This window comes from Saimiri boliviensis, chromosome 14 (genome assembly GCF_048565385.1).
Source record: "Saimiri boliviensis isolate mSaiBol1 chromosome 14, mSaiBol1.pri, whole genome shotgun sequence".
In the NCBI taxonomy this organism is placed as follows: Eukaryota; Metazoa; Chordata; class Mammalia; order Primates; family Cebidae; genus Saimiri; species Saimiri boliviensis.
The window spans coordinates 33,374,789-33,394,937 of NC_133462.1; the positions used below are offsets into that span (position 1 = coordinate 33,374,789).

Here is a 20,149-nt window from a genome sequence, read left to right on the forward strand (position 1 = left end):
GCCTGCCAAGGTGACAGTCCCATTTCTCTCCCGCTCCTGCCCAAACCTACCCAGGCCCCCAACCCTCCAGAACATGGTCCCATTCTCTGCCCCTTAAGTGTCTCTCCCTTGCTCTAAACTGCCCGGCTTGTCACCGGTACATCCATAACATACACATTCACCTTCCTTCATAAGGAAGATGGGGGGCCTCTGTCTAGCTGTCCCTTAATTTCTTCCTCAAATGAAGCCCCCACCTCCAGTACAGGGCTGGGGGTGAGATCGGGGGAGTCCACCCATCTTACATGTCAGTGCAGGGGAAGGCTGGAGGGGAGTTTGGAAAGACCAAATGTCCACAGAAAGGGTCTCGTGATCTCAATCTGGCTTTGAGGTGCCGGAACCCCTGCCCCAGGCTACCCCAAGGTTTCTCTGCACAAAGCAGCCCACCCTGGCACCCCAGGATCCCGGAATTCAGAGAACAACAAGGGGAGACCTGGGTACAGGACTCCTAGCAAGGTTCACACTACACCTTGTCCCAAGACCAGGCCTTGTCCGTCGCTGATCCATTCATAAGCATTTATTGAGTGTTGACTGGCTGCCCAGCGTCCGGAAGATGGCAGCTGTGAGCGGAACAGGCCACGGCAGAAAGGGCGGGGTCCCCCAGGACGGGGCGATTTCAGCTGTTCCTTCGCCAACCCCAGGCAGCCTCTGCGTCCCAGGGATCGAGCCCAAGCTGGGAGAAGGGTCTGGGAGTAGGGACGGTCCTCTTAAGGTGATCTTCCTGGCAATTCGGCGGAGCCCAGGTGCCCTTCCCCGGGTGGAGGCGGCCTCCTAGGTGGACATGGAGGGAGAGCCGGAGGGCGGCGAAGGCTCAGACTTCCCGGCACCTCTGAAACCTGGCGGAGGAGGAGGAGGGAGAGAAATACTTAATCACAGGCGATGACTCAAAGCTCCCCACGTTACCCAAGGACTCGGCCTCCGGGGTTGCCGGGGCTTTGGCGCCACCCAGGGGCTGCTCCGGAGACAGCGACCCCGTTACGTCCCCGGCTCGGTCGGGAGGCCCCGCCGGGACCCAGAGCGGAGACAAAGCGCAGGAGTTCCGGTTCCGCGACCATGCTGCCCTCTCGTGGCCGCCGGGCTCTGGGATGCCCCCAGAAGAAATTAACAGGGAGGCCGGCCGCGGGCAGCCTTTCTGTGCCAATGCGGTGGTGGGGGCTCCCCCGGCCCCGGCCTCCAAGCCCAGGGAAGCAAGTTTTCCTACTACCTAGGGTTTAAAGGGAAAACCGGAAAATCCGGACACCATCTTCCCTATGGCCTTTTAGCCTCCAGCATCTCCCAGTGGGACCGCATCAAACCTCACAGGGAACATCCCGGACGCAGTCTTTCATACTTTTGTTTCTTTTTTCTTTTTTTTTGAGACAAGAGTCTTGCTCTGCCGCCCAGGCTGGAGTGCAATGGCGCGATCTCGGCTCACCGCAACCTCCGCCTCCTGGGTTCAGGCAATTCTCCTGCCTCAGCCTCCTGAGTAGCTGGGATTACAGGCACGTGCCACCACGCCCAGCTAATTTTTGTCTTTTTAGGAGAGACGGGGTTTCACCATGTTGACCAGGATGGTCTCGATCTCTTGACCTCGTGATCCGCCCGCCTCAGCCTTCCAAAGTGCTGGGATTACAGGCGTGAGCCACCGCGCCCGGCCGTTTTGTTTGTTTTTGTTTGTTTTTGAGACAACAGCCTTGCTCTGTCGCCCAGGATGGAGTGCAATGGCGTGATCTCGGCTCACTGCAACCTCCACCTCCCAGTTCAAGCGATTCTCCTGCCTCAGCTTCCCAAGTAGCTGGGTTTACAGGCACGCGCCACCACGGCAGGGCAATTTTTGTATTTTTAGTAGAGACGGGTTTCACCATGTTAGTCAGGCTGGTCTTGAACTCCCGACCTCGTGATCTGCCCGCCTTGGCCTCCCAAAGTGCTGAGATTACAGATGTGAGCCACCGCGCCCGGTCAGTTCTTTTTTCTGTATCTGTAATAACCAACTGGGCGCAGTGGCTCCTGCCTATAATCCCAGCACTTCGGGAGGCCGAGTCGGGCAGATCACTTGAGGTCAAGAGTTCAAGACCAGCCTGGCCAACATGGTGAAAACCTGTTTCTACTAAAAATACCCCAAAAAATCAGCCAGGCATGGTGGTGCATGCCTGTAATTCCAGCTTCTTGGGAGGCTGAGGCAGGAGAGTTGCTCGAGCCCGGGAGGCGGAGGTTGCAGCGAGCTAAGATAGCAGCATTGAACTCTAGCCTGGGCGACGAAATGAAACTCCCTCTCTAAATAAATAAATAAATAGAAAAAAAAATAAAATAAAAAATAAAAAAAAATAAGTAAGTAAAAACAAAATCATAAAAGTCTTCTTTGTGGGCTGGGTACAGTGGCTCACACCTGTAATCCCAGCACTTCGGGAGGCCAAGGTGGGCAGATCACCTGAGGTCAGGAGTTCAAGACCAGCCTGGCCAACATGGTGAAACCCCATCTCTAATAGTACAAAAAATAACCGGGTGGCAGAGGCCTGTAATCCCAGCTACTCAGGAAGCTGAGGCTGAAGAATTGCTTGAACCTGGAAACAGAGGCTGCAGTGAGCAGAGGATCACACCAATGACCTCCAGCCTGGGGTGACAAGAGTGAGACCCATCTAAAAATAGTAATAATAAATAATACAATAAACTGCTGTTCTAAGCTCTCTCTAAGCTCTCCCCCAACCGTTGGAGGTAGGTACGGGGACTAATTTTACTTCACAGAGGGCTCAGCCCCTACCCTGGGACAGGTCCCCCCAACCCCAGCCACCTGTGCAGGCACCCGCTGCTCCTCCTCCTCCTCCTCCTCCTCCTCCTCCTCCTCGGCGGTGGCCTGAGTCCTGTGTCTTCGCCTTGTCAGGCCGGACCAGCTTCTTGCCCGCCGAGTTTCGGGTGGTGTGGCTGTAGACGGAGGTGTAGCCCTGGCCGGTGAGCGGGCAGAAGCGTCGGGTGTGGGCGTGCTCACGCGTGGCGCCACACTGGGGGCACACGTAGTCCCGCAGGATGGGACACAGCACCCTGCCGGCCTCGTCCTTCAGCACATGGGACAGGTAGATGGCCCGGGACTCCCCGTTGTGTTTGCAGAAAGAACACAGGCGTTCGGGAGCTGGCGCGGGCTCCAGCCAGTGCTGCTCCTCCTGGGCTCTTGGTGTTGGCACCGGCTCTGGCACTGGCCCCTCTGGCTCTGGCTGGGGGTTCAGCCTGGTCTCAGGCTCCTCTTTCCCACTCAGAGCCCTAACCAGGCGTGCCAAACCCAGGTAATCTGTCCACAGATCAAAGGTCCCCATAGCTGGGAGACACAGCGACAAGAAACCCTGCCTGGCCCACGCTCCCTCCTTCTGCCCCTCTCTGCTGCCCCTTCCTTCCCCTCTCCGGAGCCTGGGAGTCTGGGCTGGCCGACCCTCCTTTTACTTCCAAGTGGGTGTGAAGAGGGAGGAGCAGGCTGTGGGAGGTTCCCTATTGTCACAGGGGGGCTTGGTGCCCCATTAATGCACCTCCCAAGGGCCTGCATGGCCTCCGGCTGTCCTGGGGGCCAGCAGGACACAGGTGGGGGGATACCCAAAGATGTGCCCCACACCCCATGTACACACCTCCGGGGAATTGGGGGGCTACCATGCCTCCCCTCCTTGTAGGAGTCCTTTGCCCTCCAGCCCCACTGGTGGATGGGGAGGAATGGTTGGAAACCCCACCCCCGAAGACTAGCAGTTACCAGTAACTTAGTAACTTCTTTCTAACTTTTTCTTCCTTCCCCTGGGCGGGGGAACGGCCAGGTGCCTCTGGGCTCTTTGTGTGTGTTATGAGTCCGGGGGAGGTTGCTGATGCTCCAGCTGTCTCCTAAAACACTGTGGAGGTTCCAGGCTCATGGGCTGGTGGGGGCTGGGTAGGGAGGAAGGATCCTGGAGGTCTCCCTCCAAGAGTTTTCACATGGTTTTCTTAGTGGAACCCCCATTTCATGGATGAGCAAACAGGTTTGAAGCCACCTGCCCATCCAGTTATTTATAAAGACAACTACCAGGCCTAGCAGGGTGGCTCATGCTTGTAATCCCAGCACTTTGGGCGGCCGAGACAGGCGGATCACCTGAGGTCAGGAGTTCAAGACCAGCTAAAATGGTGAAACCCTGTCTCTGTTAAAAATACCAAAAAAAAGGCCGGGCGTGGTGGCTCAAGCCTGTAATCCCAGCACTTTGGGAGGCTGAGGCGGGTGGATCACGAGGTCAAGAGATCGAGACCAACCTGGTCAACATGGTGAAACCCCGTCTCTACTAAAAATACAAAAAATTAGCTGGGCATGGTGGTGCGTGCCTGTAATCCCAGCTACTCAGGAGGCTGAGGCAGGAGAATTGCCTGAACCCAGGAGGCGGAGGTTGCGGTGAGCCGAGGTCGCGCCATTGCACTCCAGCCTGGGTAACAGGAGCGAAACTCCGTCTCAAAAAAAAAAAAAAAAAGGGGGGGGGTTGGGGGGGGCCAGGCGCGGTGGCTCATGCCTGTAATCTCAGCACTTTGGGAGGCCGAGGCAGGTGGATCACGAGGTCAAGAGATCGAGACCATCCTGGTCAACATGGTGAAACACTGTCTCTACTAAATATACAAAAAATTAGCTGGGCATGGTGACACACACCTGTAGTCCCAGCTACTCGGGAGGCTGAGGCAGGAGAATCGCTTGAACCCAAGAGGTGGAGGTTGCAGTGAGCAGAGATCGTGCCATTGTACTCCAGCCTGGGCAACAGAGCAAGACTCCATCTCAAAAAAAGAAGAAGAAAAAAGAAACTTTTGTTGGCCAGGCACTGTAACTCGCTTTGAGAGGCTGAGGAAGGATGGCTTGAGACCAGGAGTTGGAGACCAGCCTTAGCAAAATTCAAGACCCTGTTCCTACAAACACATTTTTTCAATAAGCTAGGTGTGATGTGGTGCATGCCTGTGGTCTCAGCTACTGGGGAGGCTGAGGCAGGTGGATCAACGCTTGAGCCCAGTAATTAGAGGCTGCAGTGAGCCGTGATCGTGCCATTGCCCTCCAGCCTGGGTGACAGAGTGAGACTGTCTGGAAAAAGAAAAAAGGCCAGGCACAGTGGCTCACACCTGTAATCCCAGCACTTTGGGAGGCTGAGGCGGTGCAATCACAAGGTCAGGAGTTTGTCTCTAATTTAAAAAACAAAACGACTGAGCACTCCAGGGAGCAGAACTCACCACCCACAATTCAGAAACGGATTTTAGGCCACGGGAAGCAGCTCATGCCTGTAATCGCAGCACTTTGGGAGGTTGAGGTGGGAGGATTACTTGAGTTCGGGAATTCAAGATCATCCTGACCAACATAGTGAAATCTCTTCTCTACTAAAAGTACAAAAATTAGCTCAGTTTGGTGGCAGGTGCCTGTAGTCCCAGCTACTTGGGAGACTGAGGAAGGAGAATCGCTTGAACCCGGGAGGCAGGGGTTGCAGTGAGCTGAGATCACGTCACTGTACTCCAGCCTGGGCGACAGATCGAGACTCCGTCTCAAAAAAAAAAAAAAAAAAAAAAAAAGAAGGGACTTTAGCTGCCCTACCCTAGCCTGTGTACCCGCCACCCAACCCTCTAATAGTCCCAAATCCAGCCAGAGTCCATCCAGATCCCAGACACCGGCTCTCCTCTCCAAAGAGGAGTGGCTGGGGTCTGGGCAAAAAGCAGGCTGAGTTACTCTGGGGGTGGAGGTGGGGTCCTGTCCCCTGTCCCCATTCCCCTTAAGCCATGTCTGGCCCAGCCACAGTGACATTCATCCCCCGGTGGGTCTGGCCTCGCTCCTCACAACCCACCGACAACAATGAATGTTGATTGTGACCTTGGCTGTGGCTTAGGGGAGGGGGTGTGCCCAGGCTGGGTCAGGGGCTCCCCTGGTCCCCCTAGATCTGGAAGGTCAGAGTTACCGGCAGGAGGGTGGCAATTCCAGGTCTCAGGGTCCACTCAACGGTCGATGGTTTGCTTGAGCTGCCCAAACTCACCGACAGGTTGAATGTTCCCCCAAACCCTTGGCAAATTCTCCTGGACCTGGAGTGGTGGGGGCGGGGGAGAGGGGCGTAGGTGGCAGGGAACCATAGACCGTGAAGGGGAAGAGGAGGAGGGAGGAAGGGACCCCTTGATGCTCATGAAATTAACAAACCCTTTTCAGGTGCCAATCTGGGAAAACACAAGGCAAATATAAATGATAGTACATAAAATGTAGCCTTTGCTGAGGGGATGGAGCTGTAGCCCCGGGAGTGCTGGCTTCAAGCCGGTTCCCTAAGTAATTCACAAAGCGGTCCTGGAGGTGCAGATGACTCCCCATTTGTCAACTGGGGAGACTGAGGCCAAAGGGCACTACTAGTCCCAGGTGGAGGCGGCATTCCAAGTGGCCCCGGGAAGTCTGGCAACCAAGGATCCTGGCCCCGGGGTCACTGATGCAACGTGGAGATAAACAAGCCATTTTAATACAATGTAATACGTTCTGGGAGCTTCATTGTGTTCCCGGCACGATCGTTTAGGAACCACAACAGCCGGGATTGGGGGCGCCTGGGGGGAGTGGTCAGGTCTCTCCGATTTGCAAGGGCAGTTCCCAATCAACAAGGGAGAGGCGGGAGGATCAGAGAGGGCGCTGCTCCCGCCGCCTGCGCCGCAGCACAGCATCTGAACTCGGACACTTCCGGAGCGAGTGGGCGGACCACAGCCACGTGGGAGCTGCCCCTCGGGCCTCAAAACCCGCTGAGGCGCCTCTCCCCATTTCCTCATTCTTCAAATGGCCCCCACTCCGTTACTCCGGTGATCGCGCAGAGTTTGGCGACCACACCCGCCCCCCGCCCTAGGTGGCCCCTGGCCTGTAGCTATGCACCCCCATCCTCCAGCCAAGCAGTGACCAGGGATGGGGGAGCATGCCTTCGCCCCGCCCCCCGTCCCCCCATCTGCGGACGGCCTAGGAAGGAGCATTCAGAGTTCCTGGGCTCCGCCGGGCACTGCGGCGCACGCCTGTAATTCCAGTATTTGGGAGGCCGAGGCGGGAGGATGGTTTGAGCCCAGGAGACGGAGACCAGCCTGGGCAGCAAAGTGAGATCACCGTCCCTACAAAAAAAAAAAAACATTAGCTGAGTGTGGTGCAGTGAGCCTGTCGTCACGGCTACTCAGGAGGCTGAGACGGGAGGATCGCTTGAGCCCCAGGAGTTCGAGGCTGCAGTGAGCCGTGATGGCGCCCCTGCACTCCAGCCTGGGTGACCCGTAGCCCCTGACATGTCACCAAGGGGTGTACTGAGGCCCAAAATAAACTGCTGGCATAACCCCAAGGCGAATGAGGGGCCCCAGGTGTTCCGACCTGAGTGAACCCACCACCACCACCCCGGACCCGGCCCAGCCCCACCAGGCCTTGCCCCCCCAGAGCCCCACCCACAGTCTGGAGCCAGCCAAGGCCCCGCCCCAGGCCCTGCCCCTTAGAGCCCTTTGACCTGTTCCCCAGGGCACGCTCCCTCTAAACCCCGCCCATATAGACTCCCACGGAGCCCAGCCCCAAGCCCCTAAGCCGGTCCTCAAAAAGCCCAGCTCCCTTGGGGCGCGCCCCCACTTCCCCCGCACCCGCCTCAGAGCCCGCCCCCTTAGGGCACTCGACAAAAGCCTGCTCCCTAGACGCCCGGGGACTGCCTCCGGTCCCCAAAAGGCCAGCCCCCCACTAAGGTCCGCCCCGACCGGGCACGCCTCCAAGCCTAACTTCGTAGGGCCCCTCAGAGCCTGATCCCGGCCAACTCGCCCTCTCGAAGCCCCCCGACCCCCCACCTCCTAGAGCCCGCTCTCTCACCCACCCCGGGTCCGGGTCACGTGCCCACCCCTCTATCTGGAGCTGGAGTGGGGCGCTCTCTCGCTGAGACCTCAGCTCACTGCAACCTCCGCCTCCCGGGTTCAAGCGCTTCTCCTGCCTCAGCCTCCAGAGCAGCTGGGACTTCAGGCGCGTGCCACCATGCCCAGCTAAGGTTTGTATTTTTAGTAGAGACGGGGTTTCACCATTTGGCCAGGATGTTCTCGATCTCTTGACCTCGTGATCCATCTGCCTCGGCCTCCCAAAGTGCTGGGATTATGGGCCTGAGACACTGAATCCAGCCCGCTCTCTCTATCTGCCACCTCCACCCCGGGTGTCCAGGCCCTTCCGAGGGAAGTGTCCTGTCCCCTGCCTGGCCTGGATCATCATTCTAAGGAGAAGAATGCCTGGGACCTGGGCAGGAGAGTGAGTTCGGGGCACAGGTGTTAACAGGAACGTTGCTGGTGGTGACGCTAATTCATCACCCCGTGAATAGGATATCCATTTGGTGGACCGGGAAGGTGGGGCTCTGACGGTCCAGAACGCTCAAGGTTCCTCAAAAGCCTGGTTCCTGCCTGTAGTCCCAGCTAGCTGGGAGGCAGGAGGCTGGCTGGAGCCCAGGAGTTGAGACGAGCCTGGAAAACACAGGGACACCCCATCTCTCGTCTCTTTTTCTTTTCTTTTTTTTTTTTTTTTTTTGAGATGGAGTTTCGCTCTTGTTACCCAGGCTGGAGTGCAATGGCGTGATCTCGGCTCACCGCAACCTCCGCCTCCTGGGTTCAGGCAATTCTCCTGCCTCAGCCTCCTGAGTAGCTGGGATTACAGGCACGCACCACCATGCCCAGCTAATTTTTTGTATTTTTAGTAGAGACGGGGTTTCACCATGTTGGCCAGGATGGTCTCGATCTCTTGACCTCGTGATCCGCCCGCCTCGGCCTCCCAAAGTGCTGGGATTACAGGCTTGAGCCACCGCGCCCGGCCTCTTTTTCTTTTCTTTTCTTTTTTTTTTTCCCTTTTTTTTTTGAGACAGAGTTTCGCTCTCGTTACCCAGGCTGGAGTGCAATGGCGCGATCTCGGCTCACCGCAACCTCCGCCTCCTGGGTTCAGGCAATTCTCCTGCCTCAGCCTCCTGACTAGCTGGGATTACAGGCACGCGCCACCATGCCCAGCTAATGTTTTGTATTTTTAGTAGAGACGGGGTTTCACCATGTTGACCAGGATGGTCTCGATCTCTTGACCTCGTGATCCACCCGCCTCGGCCTCCCTAAGTGCTGGCGTTACAGGTGTGAGCCACCGCGCCCGGCCTTTTTTCCCTTTTTTTGAGATGGAATCTTGCTCTGTCGCCCTGGGTGGAGTTCAGTGGTGTGATCTCTGCTCACTGCAGCCTCCACCTCCCAGGTTCAAACAATTCTCCTGCCTCAGTCTCCCAAGTAGTTGGGACTACAGGCGCCCGACACCAAGGCTAATTTTTGTATTTTTAGTAGTGACGGGTTTCACCATGTTGGCCAGGCTGGTCTCCAACTCCTGGGCCTCCCAAAGTGCTGGGATCACAGGTATGAGCTGGCTCCCGTCTCTTTTAAAAGGAAAACTCTTTATTCTCTCTCTCTCTCCTTTTTTTTTGAAACGGAGTCTCGCTCTGTTGCCAGGCTGGAGTGCCATGGCATGATCTCGGCTCACTGCAACCTCCGCCTCCCAGGTTCAAGAAATTCCCCTGCCTCAGCCTCCTCAGTAGCTGGGACTAAGTGTGCCCGCCACCACGCCCGGCTAATTTTTGTATTTTTAGTAGAGACGGGGTTTCACCGTGTTGGCCAGGCTGATCTCAAACACCTGCGCCTCCAAAGTGCTGGGATTACAGGTGTGAGCCACCAAGCCCAGCCTGGAATCTTTCTTCTTGATGACTGTGAACAGCTGTGATGTTGGGGGCGGGGTCATCAGGCAGGAGACGTTCTGGCTGTGTTGGAGGGGCGTCTCCACACACCTCCTGCGGGTCCTCTGCGCTTCCCACTTCTCCCTCTGAGGGCTTTGGCCTTGAACCAAGGAGGTTGTTCCCGGTAAGTATCTCCCTAAGACAAGGGACAGGACCATGGTGGAGGAGGGGTCTAGTCTTGACGGCCAGGAAACCGGGGCGGGGACAGGGAGAAGAGCCAAGGGGAGGGTGGCAGGAGGCTGGCAGCCCCAACCTGAGGTCCGTCTCCCTTCTTTGCGTGTGGGTAGGGTCCATTTGTCTCTCTCTCTCTCTCTCTCTCTCTCTCTCTCTCTCTGGGACAGAGTCTTGCTCTGTCACCCTTGGCTCACTGCAACCTCCACATCCCTGGTTCAAGCGATTCTCCTGCCTTAACCTCCCGAGTAGCTGGAACTACAGACTCGAGCCACCACGACCAGCTAAGTTTTTTGTTTGTTTGTTTGTTTGTTTGTTTGTTTTGAGACAGAGTCTCGCTCTATTGCCAGGTGCCAGGCTGTAGTGCAGTGGCGGCATCTCAGCTCACTGCAACCTCCACCTCACAGGTTCAAGCAATTCTCCTGCCTTAACCTCCCGAGTAGCTGGGACTACAGGTGCGTGCCACCACGCCCAGCTAATTTTTTTTTTTTTTTTTTTTTTTTTTAGTAGAGATGGGGTTTCTCCATGCCAGGATGGTCTCAATTGCTTGACCTCGTGATCCGCCCGCCTCGGCCTCCCAAAGTGCTGGGATTACAGCGTGAACCACAACGCCCCACCACACGTATCTCTTGGTTGTCCCAGGGTTGTCTGAGTCAGACTGTGCCCCTCATGCGCCTGTTCCTGAGACCCCCTCACTTGACCCCAGTGCAGCTGGGAGGGTCTTTCTGGGCATGGGAGCTGGGGATAAGTGGGGTGTGGGGGATGTCCCTCTAGAAGCCACATTATTATCCAGGTACGGAGGCTCACACCTGTAATCCCAGGACTTTGGAGGCCGAGGCGGGCAGATCACTTGAGGTCAGGAGTTCCAGATCAGCCTGTCCAACATGGTGAAACCCCATCTCTACTAAAAATACAAAAATTAGCCAGGTGTGGCAGCCCACACCTGTAATCCCAGCTACTCAGGAGGCTGAGGTGGGAGAATCCGTTGAACCCAGGAGGTGGAGGCTGCAGTGAGCAGAGATCGCACCATTGCACTCCAGCCTGGGTGACAGAGCGAGATTCCATCTCAAAAAAAAAAAAAAAAAAAAAAAAAAAAAAAAAAAGGCCGGGTGCGGTGGCTTAAGCCTGTAATCCCAGCACTTTGGGAGGCCGAGGCGGGTGGATCACGAGGTCGAGAGATCGAGACCATCCTGGTCAACATGGTGAAACCCCGTCTCTACTAAAAATACAAAAAACTAGCTGGGCATGGTGGCGTGTGCCTGTAATCCCAGCTACTCAGGAGGCTGAGGCAGGAGAATTGCCTGAACCCAGGAGGTGGAGGTTGCGGTGAGCCGAGATCGCGCCATTGCACTCCAGCCTGGGTAACAAGAGCGAAACTCTGTCTCAGAAAAAAAAAAAAAAAAAAAAAAAGCCGCGTTATCCTAGGGCCGTGTCCCCAGCCAGGGAGGTACAGAGCAGCTGGCGCAGGTCGGGGGTCAGAGTCGGAGGTGAGAGGTCCTAGCAGAGGCAGATGAGCAAGTGATGGACAGACGGACGGACGGACGGACGGATGGAGGCAGCTCTGTCAAGTCGAAGAACAAGGCTGGGCGAGGGGGCTCATGCCGGTCATCCCACCGCTTTGGGAGGCTGAAGTCAGAGGATTGCTTGAGCCCAGGAGTTCAAGCCTGCCTGAGCAACATGGCAACACCAGCCTGAGCAACATGGCAAAACCCTGTCTCAACTGAAAATACAAAAACTTAGCCTGGTGTGTGGTGCCCAGCTGTAGTCCCAGCTATTTGGGAGGCCGAGGTGGGAGGATCACGGAAGCCAGGGAAGTCGAGGTTACAGTGAGGGAGACGCGGTCACGCCGCTGCACTCCAGTCCAGGCTGCAGGAGTGAGACCCTGTCTTGTCTTCTTTTTTTTTTTTTTTTCCTGAGATAGAGTCTTACTCTGTAGCCCAGGCTGGAGTGCAATGGCATGGTCTCGGCTCACTTCAACCTCCACCTCCTGGGTTCAGGCAATTCTCCTGCCTCAGCCTTCCGAGTAGCTGGGATTACAGGCATGCACCACCACGCCCGGCTAATTTTTTGTACTTTTAGTAGAGACGGGGCTTTACCATGTTGGCCATGCTGATCTTGAACTTCTGATCTCAGGTGATCGGCCCGCCTCGGCCTCCCAAACTGCTGGGATTACAGGCGTGAGCCACCGCGCCCAGCCAAGAGCCTGTCTTTAAAAAAAAAAAAAAAAGTTGAAGAACAAGACGGTGTGGCTAGGTCAGAGTCTCCGAGCTCGAAGAGGCGTCTGGTGGCCCGTGTGTCCTGCCGGTGAGTCCTAGAGTCTTGACTTTGAAGTCCCTCAGGGTGGGAGGTGACAAGTTGTCTCTTCTTGCTCTGGACCCTGAGCCTTGGTGCATGGGGGATGGGGGTGTCTCTATGTATGTTCACACATGAGTTTCTGTATATGCGCTCCTGTGTATGTGTGTGTGTATCCCCGTGTGTGTACTTGGGCCTGGAAGGGGAACACAGGGAAGAGGCAGTCAGGACCTGGCGGACAAATAGCCCATTGTGGGGGTTCCGGCGACACCAAGAGCCTCATGGGGTTCTCCACAGGGTCACGGCGATGGCCCAGGCTGTCTAGACTGGCAGGCAGGGGTGCCTCATTTCAGTGATACCTGCGTGGGCTCTCAGGTTCCCACTCCCCTCCGTAGTCTCCCTGACTTCCTTTACGGCTGCGGGAGTCTTTCCTGCCGGGGGTCCTCAGACAAGGGGCTCCTCTGTCCCACCCAGCTCGTGGGCAGTGGGTGGGCTAGGAGCCCAGCTTCCTTCCCAGGCCTGCCAGATGTGAGGCCAGGACTGCAGGAGGCCAGGACGTTCTGGCTTCTCCAGGCTTGCAACTGGGGGCTGTGGAGGGGGCAAGCTGAAGGGAAATTCAGGCCAGGAGCAGTGGCTCACGCCCATAGTTCCAGCACTTTAGGAGGCCAAGGCAGGAGGCTCACTTGAGCCCAGGAGTTCAAGACCAGCCTGGGCAACACAGCAAGACCCCATCTCTACAAAACATAAATTTAAGAACATTTTCTTAAATGAGGGAAATTCTAGCCAGGCATGGTGGCACGCGCCTGGAGTCCCAGCTACCTGGGAGGCTGAGGCAGGAGAATCACTTGAACCCAGGAGGTGGAGGTTGCAGTGAGCCAAGATCATGCCACTACACTCCAGCCTGGGTGACAGATTGAGACTCCCATCTCAAAAATAAAATAAAATAAAATAAAATAAGGGAAATTGAGGCTGGGTACAGTGGCCGTCGCCTGCAATTCCAGCACTTTGGGAGGCCAAGGAGCGGACAGATCACAAGGTCAGGAGTTTGAGACCAGCCTGACCAATAAGGTGAAACCCCATCTCTACTAAAAATACAAAAATTAGCTGGGTGTGGTGGCGGGTGCCTCTAATCCCTTCTACTCAGGAGGCTGAGACAGGAGAATCACTTGAACCCTGGAGGCGGAGGTTGCAGTGAGTGTAGAGATCGCGCAGAGATCTCTGAGGTGCAGAGATTGTGCCACTGCACTCCAGCCTGAGCAACATCTCAAAAAAAAAAAAAGAAAAGAAAAGAAAATTCAGGCATTTCTACTGAGGCTTATAATGTGGGGTGACCCTGGGTCTGGGTCTGGGTGGGATCTGTCTGCAAGAACACTCGCAGGGTGTTTCTGTGGGTCTATAAATAGGGGGCATCAGGTCCAAGCTACTTTGCTATTTTGGGGGGTTCTGTGGGTGTAAGTCCAGGTGGGAGTATGCCATAATGGGTGGCTGTCTCTCCACCAGTGTGTGTGTGTGTGTGTGTGTGTGTGTGTGTGTGTGTGTGTGTGTGTGGTGAGAGAGAGAGAAAGAGAGAGAGAGAGAGTTCCTGTGGGTTTCTGTTTGTGTGTGGATGTCAGCATTCCTGTGGGTGTATATCAGGCTAATTGTGCTTAATTCCAGGTCGACGTGTGAGCCAGTGTGTGAGGGTGTCTGGTGTCTGCTGGTGTCACTATGAGTGACTGGAGTCTGTGTATCATCCAGTGACGGTGTTCCCCCATCCCATTCCCCACTAAAATGTCAGGTGTGGGAGGGCAGGGATTGTGCTTTTTTTTTTTTTTTGAGACGGAGTTTCACTCTTGTTACCCAGGCTGGAGTGCAATGGCGCGATCTCGGCTCACTGCAACCTCCGCCTCCTGGGTTCAGGCAATTCTCCTGTCTCAGCCTCCTGAGTAGCTGGGATTACAGGCACGCGCCACCATGCCCAGCTGATTTTTTCTATTTTTAGTAGAGACAGGGTTTCACCATGTTGACCAGGATGGTCTCGATCTCTTGACCTTGTGATCCACCCGTCTCAGCCTCCCAAAGTGCTGGGATTACAGGCTTGAGCCACCATGCCTGGCCTTTTTTTTTTTTTTTTTTAAAGAGACTAGGTCTTGCTGTCACCCAGGCTGGAGTGCAGCTGTGCCATCATAGCTCACTGCGGCCTCCAACCCCTGGGCTCCAGCGATCCTCCCGCCTCAGCCTCCGTAGTACCTGGGACTATAGGCGCATGCCACCACACCCAGCTAAATTTTTTTAAGACGGAGCCTCCCTCTGTTGCCCAGGTCAGAGTGCAGTGGCATAATCTTGGCTCACTGCAACCTCCGCCTCCCGGGTTTAAGCGATTCTCCTGCCTCAGACTCCCAAGAAGTAGGGATTACAGGCTCCCACCACCACACCTGGCTAATTTTTATATTTCTAGTAGAGACAGGGTTTCGCCATCTTGGCCAGGCTGGTCTTGAGCTGAACTCATGATCTACCTGCCTTGGCCTCCAAAAGTGCTGGGATTACAGGTGTGAGTCACGTGCCTGGCCTAATTTTTTTTTTTTTTTTTTTTTGAGATGGAATTTTGCTCTTATTGCCTAGGCTGGAGTGCAATGGCGCAATCTTTGCTCACTGAAACCTCTGCCTCCCGGGTTCAAGCAATTCTCCTGGCTCAGCCTCCCTAGTAACTGGGATTACAGGCGCACGCCACCACGCCTGGCTAATTTCGTATTTTTAGTAGAGACAGGGTTTCACTGTGTTGGTCGGGCTGGTCTCAAACTCCTGAGCTCAGGCGATCCACTCACCTCGGCCTCCCAAAGTGCCAGCTAATTTTTTTAAAAAACTCCTGGTCTTAAGCCGTCCTGCCATCTCAGCCTCCCAAAGTGCTGAGATTAGAGGCATGAACCACTGTACCTGTTCAGATTTCCCTCTTGTCCACAGCTGCATCCCCAGTGCCTCAACAGTGCCTGGTACATAATAGATGCTCAATACATGAGTATTGGGCCGGGCACGGTGGCTCACGCCTGTAATCCCAGCACTTTGGGAGGCTGAGGCAGGTGGATCACAAGGTCAGGAGATCAAGACTAGCCTGGTCGGCCGGGCGCGGTGGCTCAAGCCTGTAATCCCAGCACTTTGGGAGGCCGAGGCGGGTGGATCACGAGGTCGAGAGATCGAGACTATCCTGGTCAACATGGTGAAACCCCGTCTCTACTAAAGGTGCAAAAAATTAGCTGGGCATGGTGGCGTGTGCCTGTAATCCCAGCTACTTAGGAGGCTGAGGCAGGAGAATTGCCTGAATCCAGGAGGCGGAGGTTGCGGTGAGCCGAGATCGCGCCATTGCACTCCAGCCTGGGTAACAAGAGCGAAACTCCGTCTCAAAAAAAAAAAAAAAAAAAAAAAAAAAAAAGACTAGCCTGGCCAAGGTGGTGAAACCCCGTCTTTACTAAAAACACAAAAATTAGCTGGGTGTGGTGGCGGGCACCTGTAATCCCAGCTACTCGGGAGGCTGAGACAGGAGAATCGCTTGAACCTGGGAGGTGGAGGTTGCAGTGAGCTGAGATCATGCCACTGCACTCCAGCCTGGGCGATAGAGTGAGACTCCATCTCAGATGAATGAATGAATGAATGAATGAGTATTGGGTTTGTGGGCATCCAGATGACTGGGCATTTCTATTTTTGCCTGCCCTTGTGTCGTTTCCCTGTGGGTCTGTGCGTGCCATTGTGTGTGCATGTGTTATTGTGTCTGTCAGCATTATTGTAGATATGCAGGCGTCTGAGTTCCTAATCAAGTCTCAGGGGAGGTGACTATGGGCATATGACCACTGGGGTCATGCTCATGTATCTTTGTGGGTGACAGTGTCATTGTGGGTGAACCCGGATCGATTTTACTGTGGACAACTGTGTGTCCATGTGTGCAGCTGTGTTCTTAGGCAGGGGTGGGGTGTGTGTGTGTGTGTGTGTGTGTGTGTGTCAAGCTTACTGAGATCCGCTACTCAGGAGGCTAAGGTGGAAGGATCGCTTGAGCCGGAGAGTTTGAGGCGGCAGTGGGCTACAATCGTGCCATTGAACTCCAGCCTGTGTGACAGAGTCAGACCCTGTCCCAAAAAACAAACAAATGGCCAGGTGTGGTGGCTCATGCCTGTAATCCCAGAACTTTGGGAAGCTGAGGCGGGCAGATCACAAGGTCAGAAGTTCAAGACCAGCCTGACCAACATGGTGAAACCCCATCTCTACTAAAAAAATACAAAAATTAGCTGGGCGTGGTGGCATGCCCCTGTAGTCCCAGCTACCTGGGAGGCTGAGGCAGGAGAATTGCTTGAACCCGGGAGGCGGAGGTTGCAGTGAGCTGAGATTGTGCCACTGCACTCCAGCCTGGGTGACAGAGCGAGGCTCAGTCTCAAAAAAACAAACAACAAAATTGGACCAGGCATGGTGGCTCAGGCCTATAATTCCAGCGCTCTGTGAGGCCAAGGTGGGTGGATAGCTAGAGCTCATGAGTTCGAGACCAGCCTGGGCAACCGGCAAAACCCCATCTCTACAGAAAATACAAGCATTACCCAGGTGTGGCGGTGCTTACCTTTTGTCCCAGCTCCTTGGGAGGTTGAGGTGGGAGGACTGCTTGAGCCCAGGAGGTGGAGGCTGCAGTGAGCCTAGATTCTGCCACCACACTCCAGCCTAGGCAGCAGAGTGAGACCCTGTCTCAAAAAAATAAAATAAAAAAAAGATTACTGGCCAGACGTGGTGGCTTACACCTATAATCCCAGCACTTTGGGAGGCCCAGACCGATGGATCACCTGAGCTCAGGAGTTTGAAACCAGTCTGGCCAAGATGGGGAAACCCTGTCTCTACTAAAAAAAACAAAAATTAGTTGGGTGTGGTGGCGTGCGTCCATAGTCCCAGCTACTCAGGAGGCTGAGGCCAGAGAATCACTTGAACCTGGGAGGCGGAAGTTGCGGTGAGCTGAGATTGTGCCACGGCACTCCAACCTGGGCAGCAGAGAGAGACTCCATCTCAAAATAATAATAATAAATTTTAAAATAAAAATAAGGCCGGGTGGGGTGGCTCATGCCTGTAATCCCAGCACTTTGGGAGGCCAAGGCGGGCGGATCACCTGAGGTCAGGCGCTCAAGACCCGCCTGACTAACATGGAGAAACCCTGTCTCTACTAAAAATTCAAAAATTAGCCTGGTGTGGTGGCGTATGCCTGTAATCCCAGCTACTTGGGAGGCTGAGGCAGGAGAATTGCTTGAACCCGGGAGGTGGAGGTTGCAGTGAGCCGAGATCGTGCCATTGCACTCCAGCCTGGGCAACAAGAGTGAAACTCTGTCTCAAATAGTAAATAAATAAATAACATAAAAAATATGACTGTGACCTGCTGTCTACAGGCCTTGTACTGTGTGTGTGTGTGTTTGTGTGTGTGTGTGGTGGGGGAGGGATGACTGTGAGTGACTTGGAGTGTGCAGGTGTGAACTTGCTTGGGAGGACATGTCTGTGTGTGTGTGTGTGTGTGTGTGTGTGTGTGTGTGAGTCCCAGGTATTGTGGACGATGGAGTCTCTGTGTGCCTGACTGGGGGCCTTTAGGGATCTGCATTTGTTACTCCTCCCCTGAGAGACATTCCATGGGTGAACAGCCACGTCTGTGTGTCGGTGGGACGGACAAGGCTGTGTCTGTGTTCCGGCAGCTGCCTTCCTCGGTGGCTGAATTTCTCTGTGGCTGCCTTTCAATGAACACTATCCCTGGATGTCCGAGCCCTTGTGGGTGACGTGTCTACACACGTGGCAGTGTTATTGTGGGGACTGTGTGTGTGTGAGCATCACTTCTGGCTGTGTATTAATGGGGGTACTGTATATATGTCTGTGCATAGCTGTGATTTTGGGGGTCTCCGTCAGGGCCTTGGGGATATTTCCTTGTGGCTGTGTTTATGCATCCGTGGGCAGTCCTGGGGTGTGGAATGGGTAGGGAAGGAGATGGGGGGAGGGAAAGTGAAGTGTGGGGCGGTGGGGGGGACGTCTCAGTCCCTATCAGCCAATGAGGTGTCTTCTCAACCCCCCCCACCCAGCCTGCCCTCCAGGGCAGGTCGTGTGAAAGGCTCCCTGTCGCTTTAAAAGGGCTCCCCGGCAGTGGGATTCGGGGCCATTTTCCTTTTTATGGCTAGTTTTGGAGGGCAGGTTCATGTTCGCAAACCTTGGCTCCAGTCAATACCCTGCAGCTGCTGCCGGCAGTGACAGGCCGGGGGGCGGCCCGCGCAGGGCGCCAGGGCTTCCGGAGGCGGCGCGGCTGCAGCACCCCCGGCCCGCGGCCAGGCCCGAGCGGGGGGGGCGGGGGCCCGCCGGGATCGGTCTCCGCAGGCCCGAGCGCCCATGAACTTGGCCGGAGCCGCCTTTATGAACGCACGCGCGCGCGCCGGGCCGGTCCCTCTCCTGGCATTCGATCTCCGAGCGCCCCACCCGCCCCGCGCCCTCAAGAACAAAGCTCGCCGCCGCCCCGGCCCGTGGCCTCCTCGCGCGCGGTCCCCACGCCCCCCATCGCGCGTCCCCGCCCCGCGGGGGCATCTCCGCCCGCCCTCCCGCTGGCGGCCCCGGCTCGGGGACTCGGAGGCCTGTCCCCTTTGCAGAGTCCGACTCTCGCGTCGCCCCCTCTCCGGGAAGGCGAGACGCAGAGATGCCGCCGGGGCTTCCCCGCCCCCCTTCTCAGCCCCAACAACAATGGAGGGCCGGGCCGCAGAGGCCGGGGCGTCCGCCCCCGGGCCGCGAGCAGGTGCGCGAGGGGGCTGCGGCCACGTCCCGCCCCGCCCCGCCGCGCCCCCTCCCCGCGGGCGGCCTCTGCCCCGCCCGTGCCTCCTGTGCCCCCCGGACCGCCCGGCGCCCAAGCTCACCTCGATTGGGGCCGCCGCCGCATTTCCCCCTCTTCTTTCCAAAACCTGCCCGGAAAAGCCCCCCACGCCCGAGGCGCCTGCACTGGAAACTGCATTTCGGCGGCTCCGGGGCCCGGGCGGGGGCTCCCCCGGCCGTGGGCGGGGGGCCGGGGGGGAGGGGGCAGCGGGGCTCCGGCGCCGGCTCGAACCCGTGGCCGCCGCCTCCCGCCCGCCCGCCTGTCTGTCTCGGTGACGTGCCCGCGCTCCCCGCCGCCGCCGTCCCCTCCCTCCTCCCCGCGCCGCGCCGGGCGGTGGGTCCAGCCGCGGCAGTGCGCGCCCCGAGGCCTCCAGTCAGGCGCACCGGGATGCCCGCGGGGGATGCCCGTGGGTCTCCAAGACGCAGCTCCCGAGGCCCGCGCGGGGGAATCGGGGACACAGGGGCGCGGGCGGGCACACGCAGGGACCCAGACGCACGCAGACCTCAAAGGCGCCGGGGGAGCACACGCGCACAAAGGCACGCGGGCCACAGACACAGGGAACGGTGTGCAGGGGGCTGCGAGACACACACCCGAGGGAGTGGGTGGCGGGTGGCGTGCCGGGCCGCACGGGGGTGGTCATAAAACCCAGCTACACACAGAGGGACACCCGGGGGCACCAGACACGTGTAAGACACACAGACACACCACATCCAGGACGGGAGGGAAGGTCCTTAGAACTGAAATATACAGAAACACAGACGAACCCAGGGGCGCACACAGCTCACACAAGACACGGACACGCAGGAGATCAGACACACTGGGGTATCCACAGACCCGAGATACACCCTCCCAACATACACACACAGTACCCCAGGTACACAGCCACGGGAACACCGTGACACAAAATACCCTAACACATGGATATATACGTAGAACCAGAACACACCCATAGAGACACACACAGACCCACAAAGTTCACAAACACACACATACGTACGAACAGCCACTGGGGTCAGATAGACCAGGTGCAGAGGCACAGAGAGAGAGAACCAACAGCCACGTGCACATGAGCCCCAGCGGGTCCCCAGAGCCACAGGGGTCCACATGGACA

At 56.6% G+C, this 20,149-nt stretch overlaps 1 protein-coding gene and 1 long non-coding RNA gene across 2 annotated transcripts; both read right to left on the bottom strand.

The window, feature by feature from the left end:
* Positions 1-515: 515 nt before the first annotated feature.
* On the bottom strand, positions 516-4,458 carry NANOS3 (nanos C2HC-type zinc finger 3). Its single transcript, XM_074384537.1, has 2 exons — positions 2,804-4,458; positions 516-872 (listed from the first exon to the last, which is right to left on the bottom strand). The coding sequence occupies exons 1-2, from the start codon at positions 3,318-3,320 to the stop codon at positions 808-810; spliced, it is 582 nt and encodes a 193-aa protein (XP_074240638.1). The 5' UTR covers positions 3,321-4,458; the 3' UTR covers positions 516-807.
* A 1,612-nt stretch (positions 4,459-6,070) lies between these two features.
* LOC141581027 (uncharacterized) lies at positions 6,071-19,549 on the bottom strand. The gene is made up of 3 exons (XR_012513433.1): positions 19,082-19,549; positions 16,783-16,900; positions 6,071-7,095 (listed from the first exon to the last, which is right to left on the bottom strand). It is a non-coding gene; the product is annotated as an uncharacterized LOC141581027 (long non-coding RNA).
* Positions 19,550-20,149: the final 600 nt, after the last annotated feature.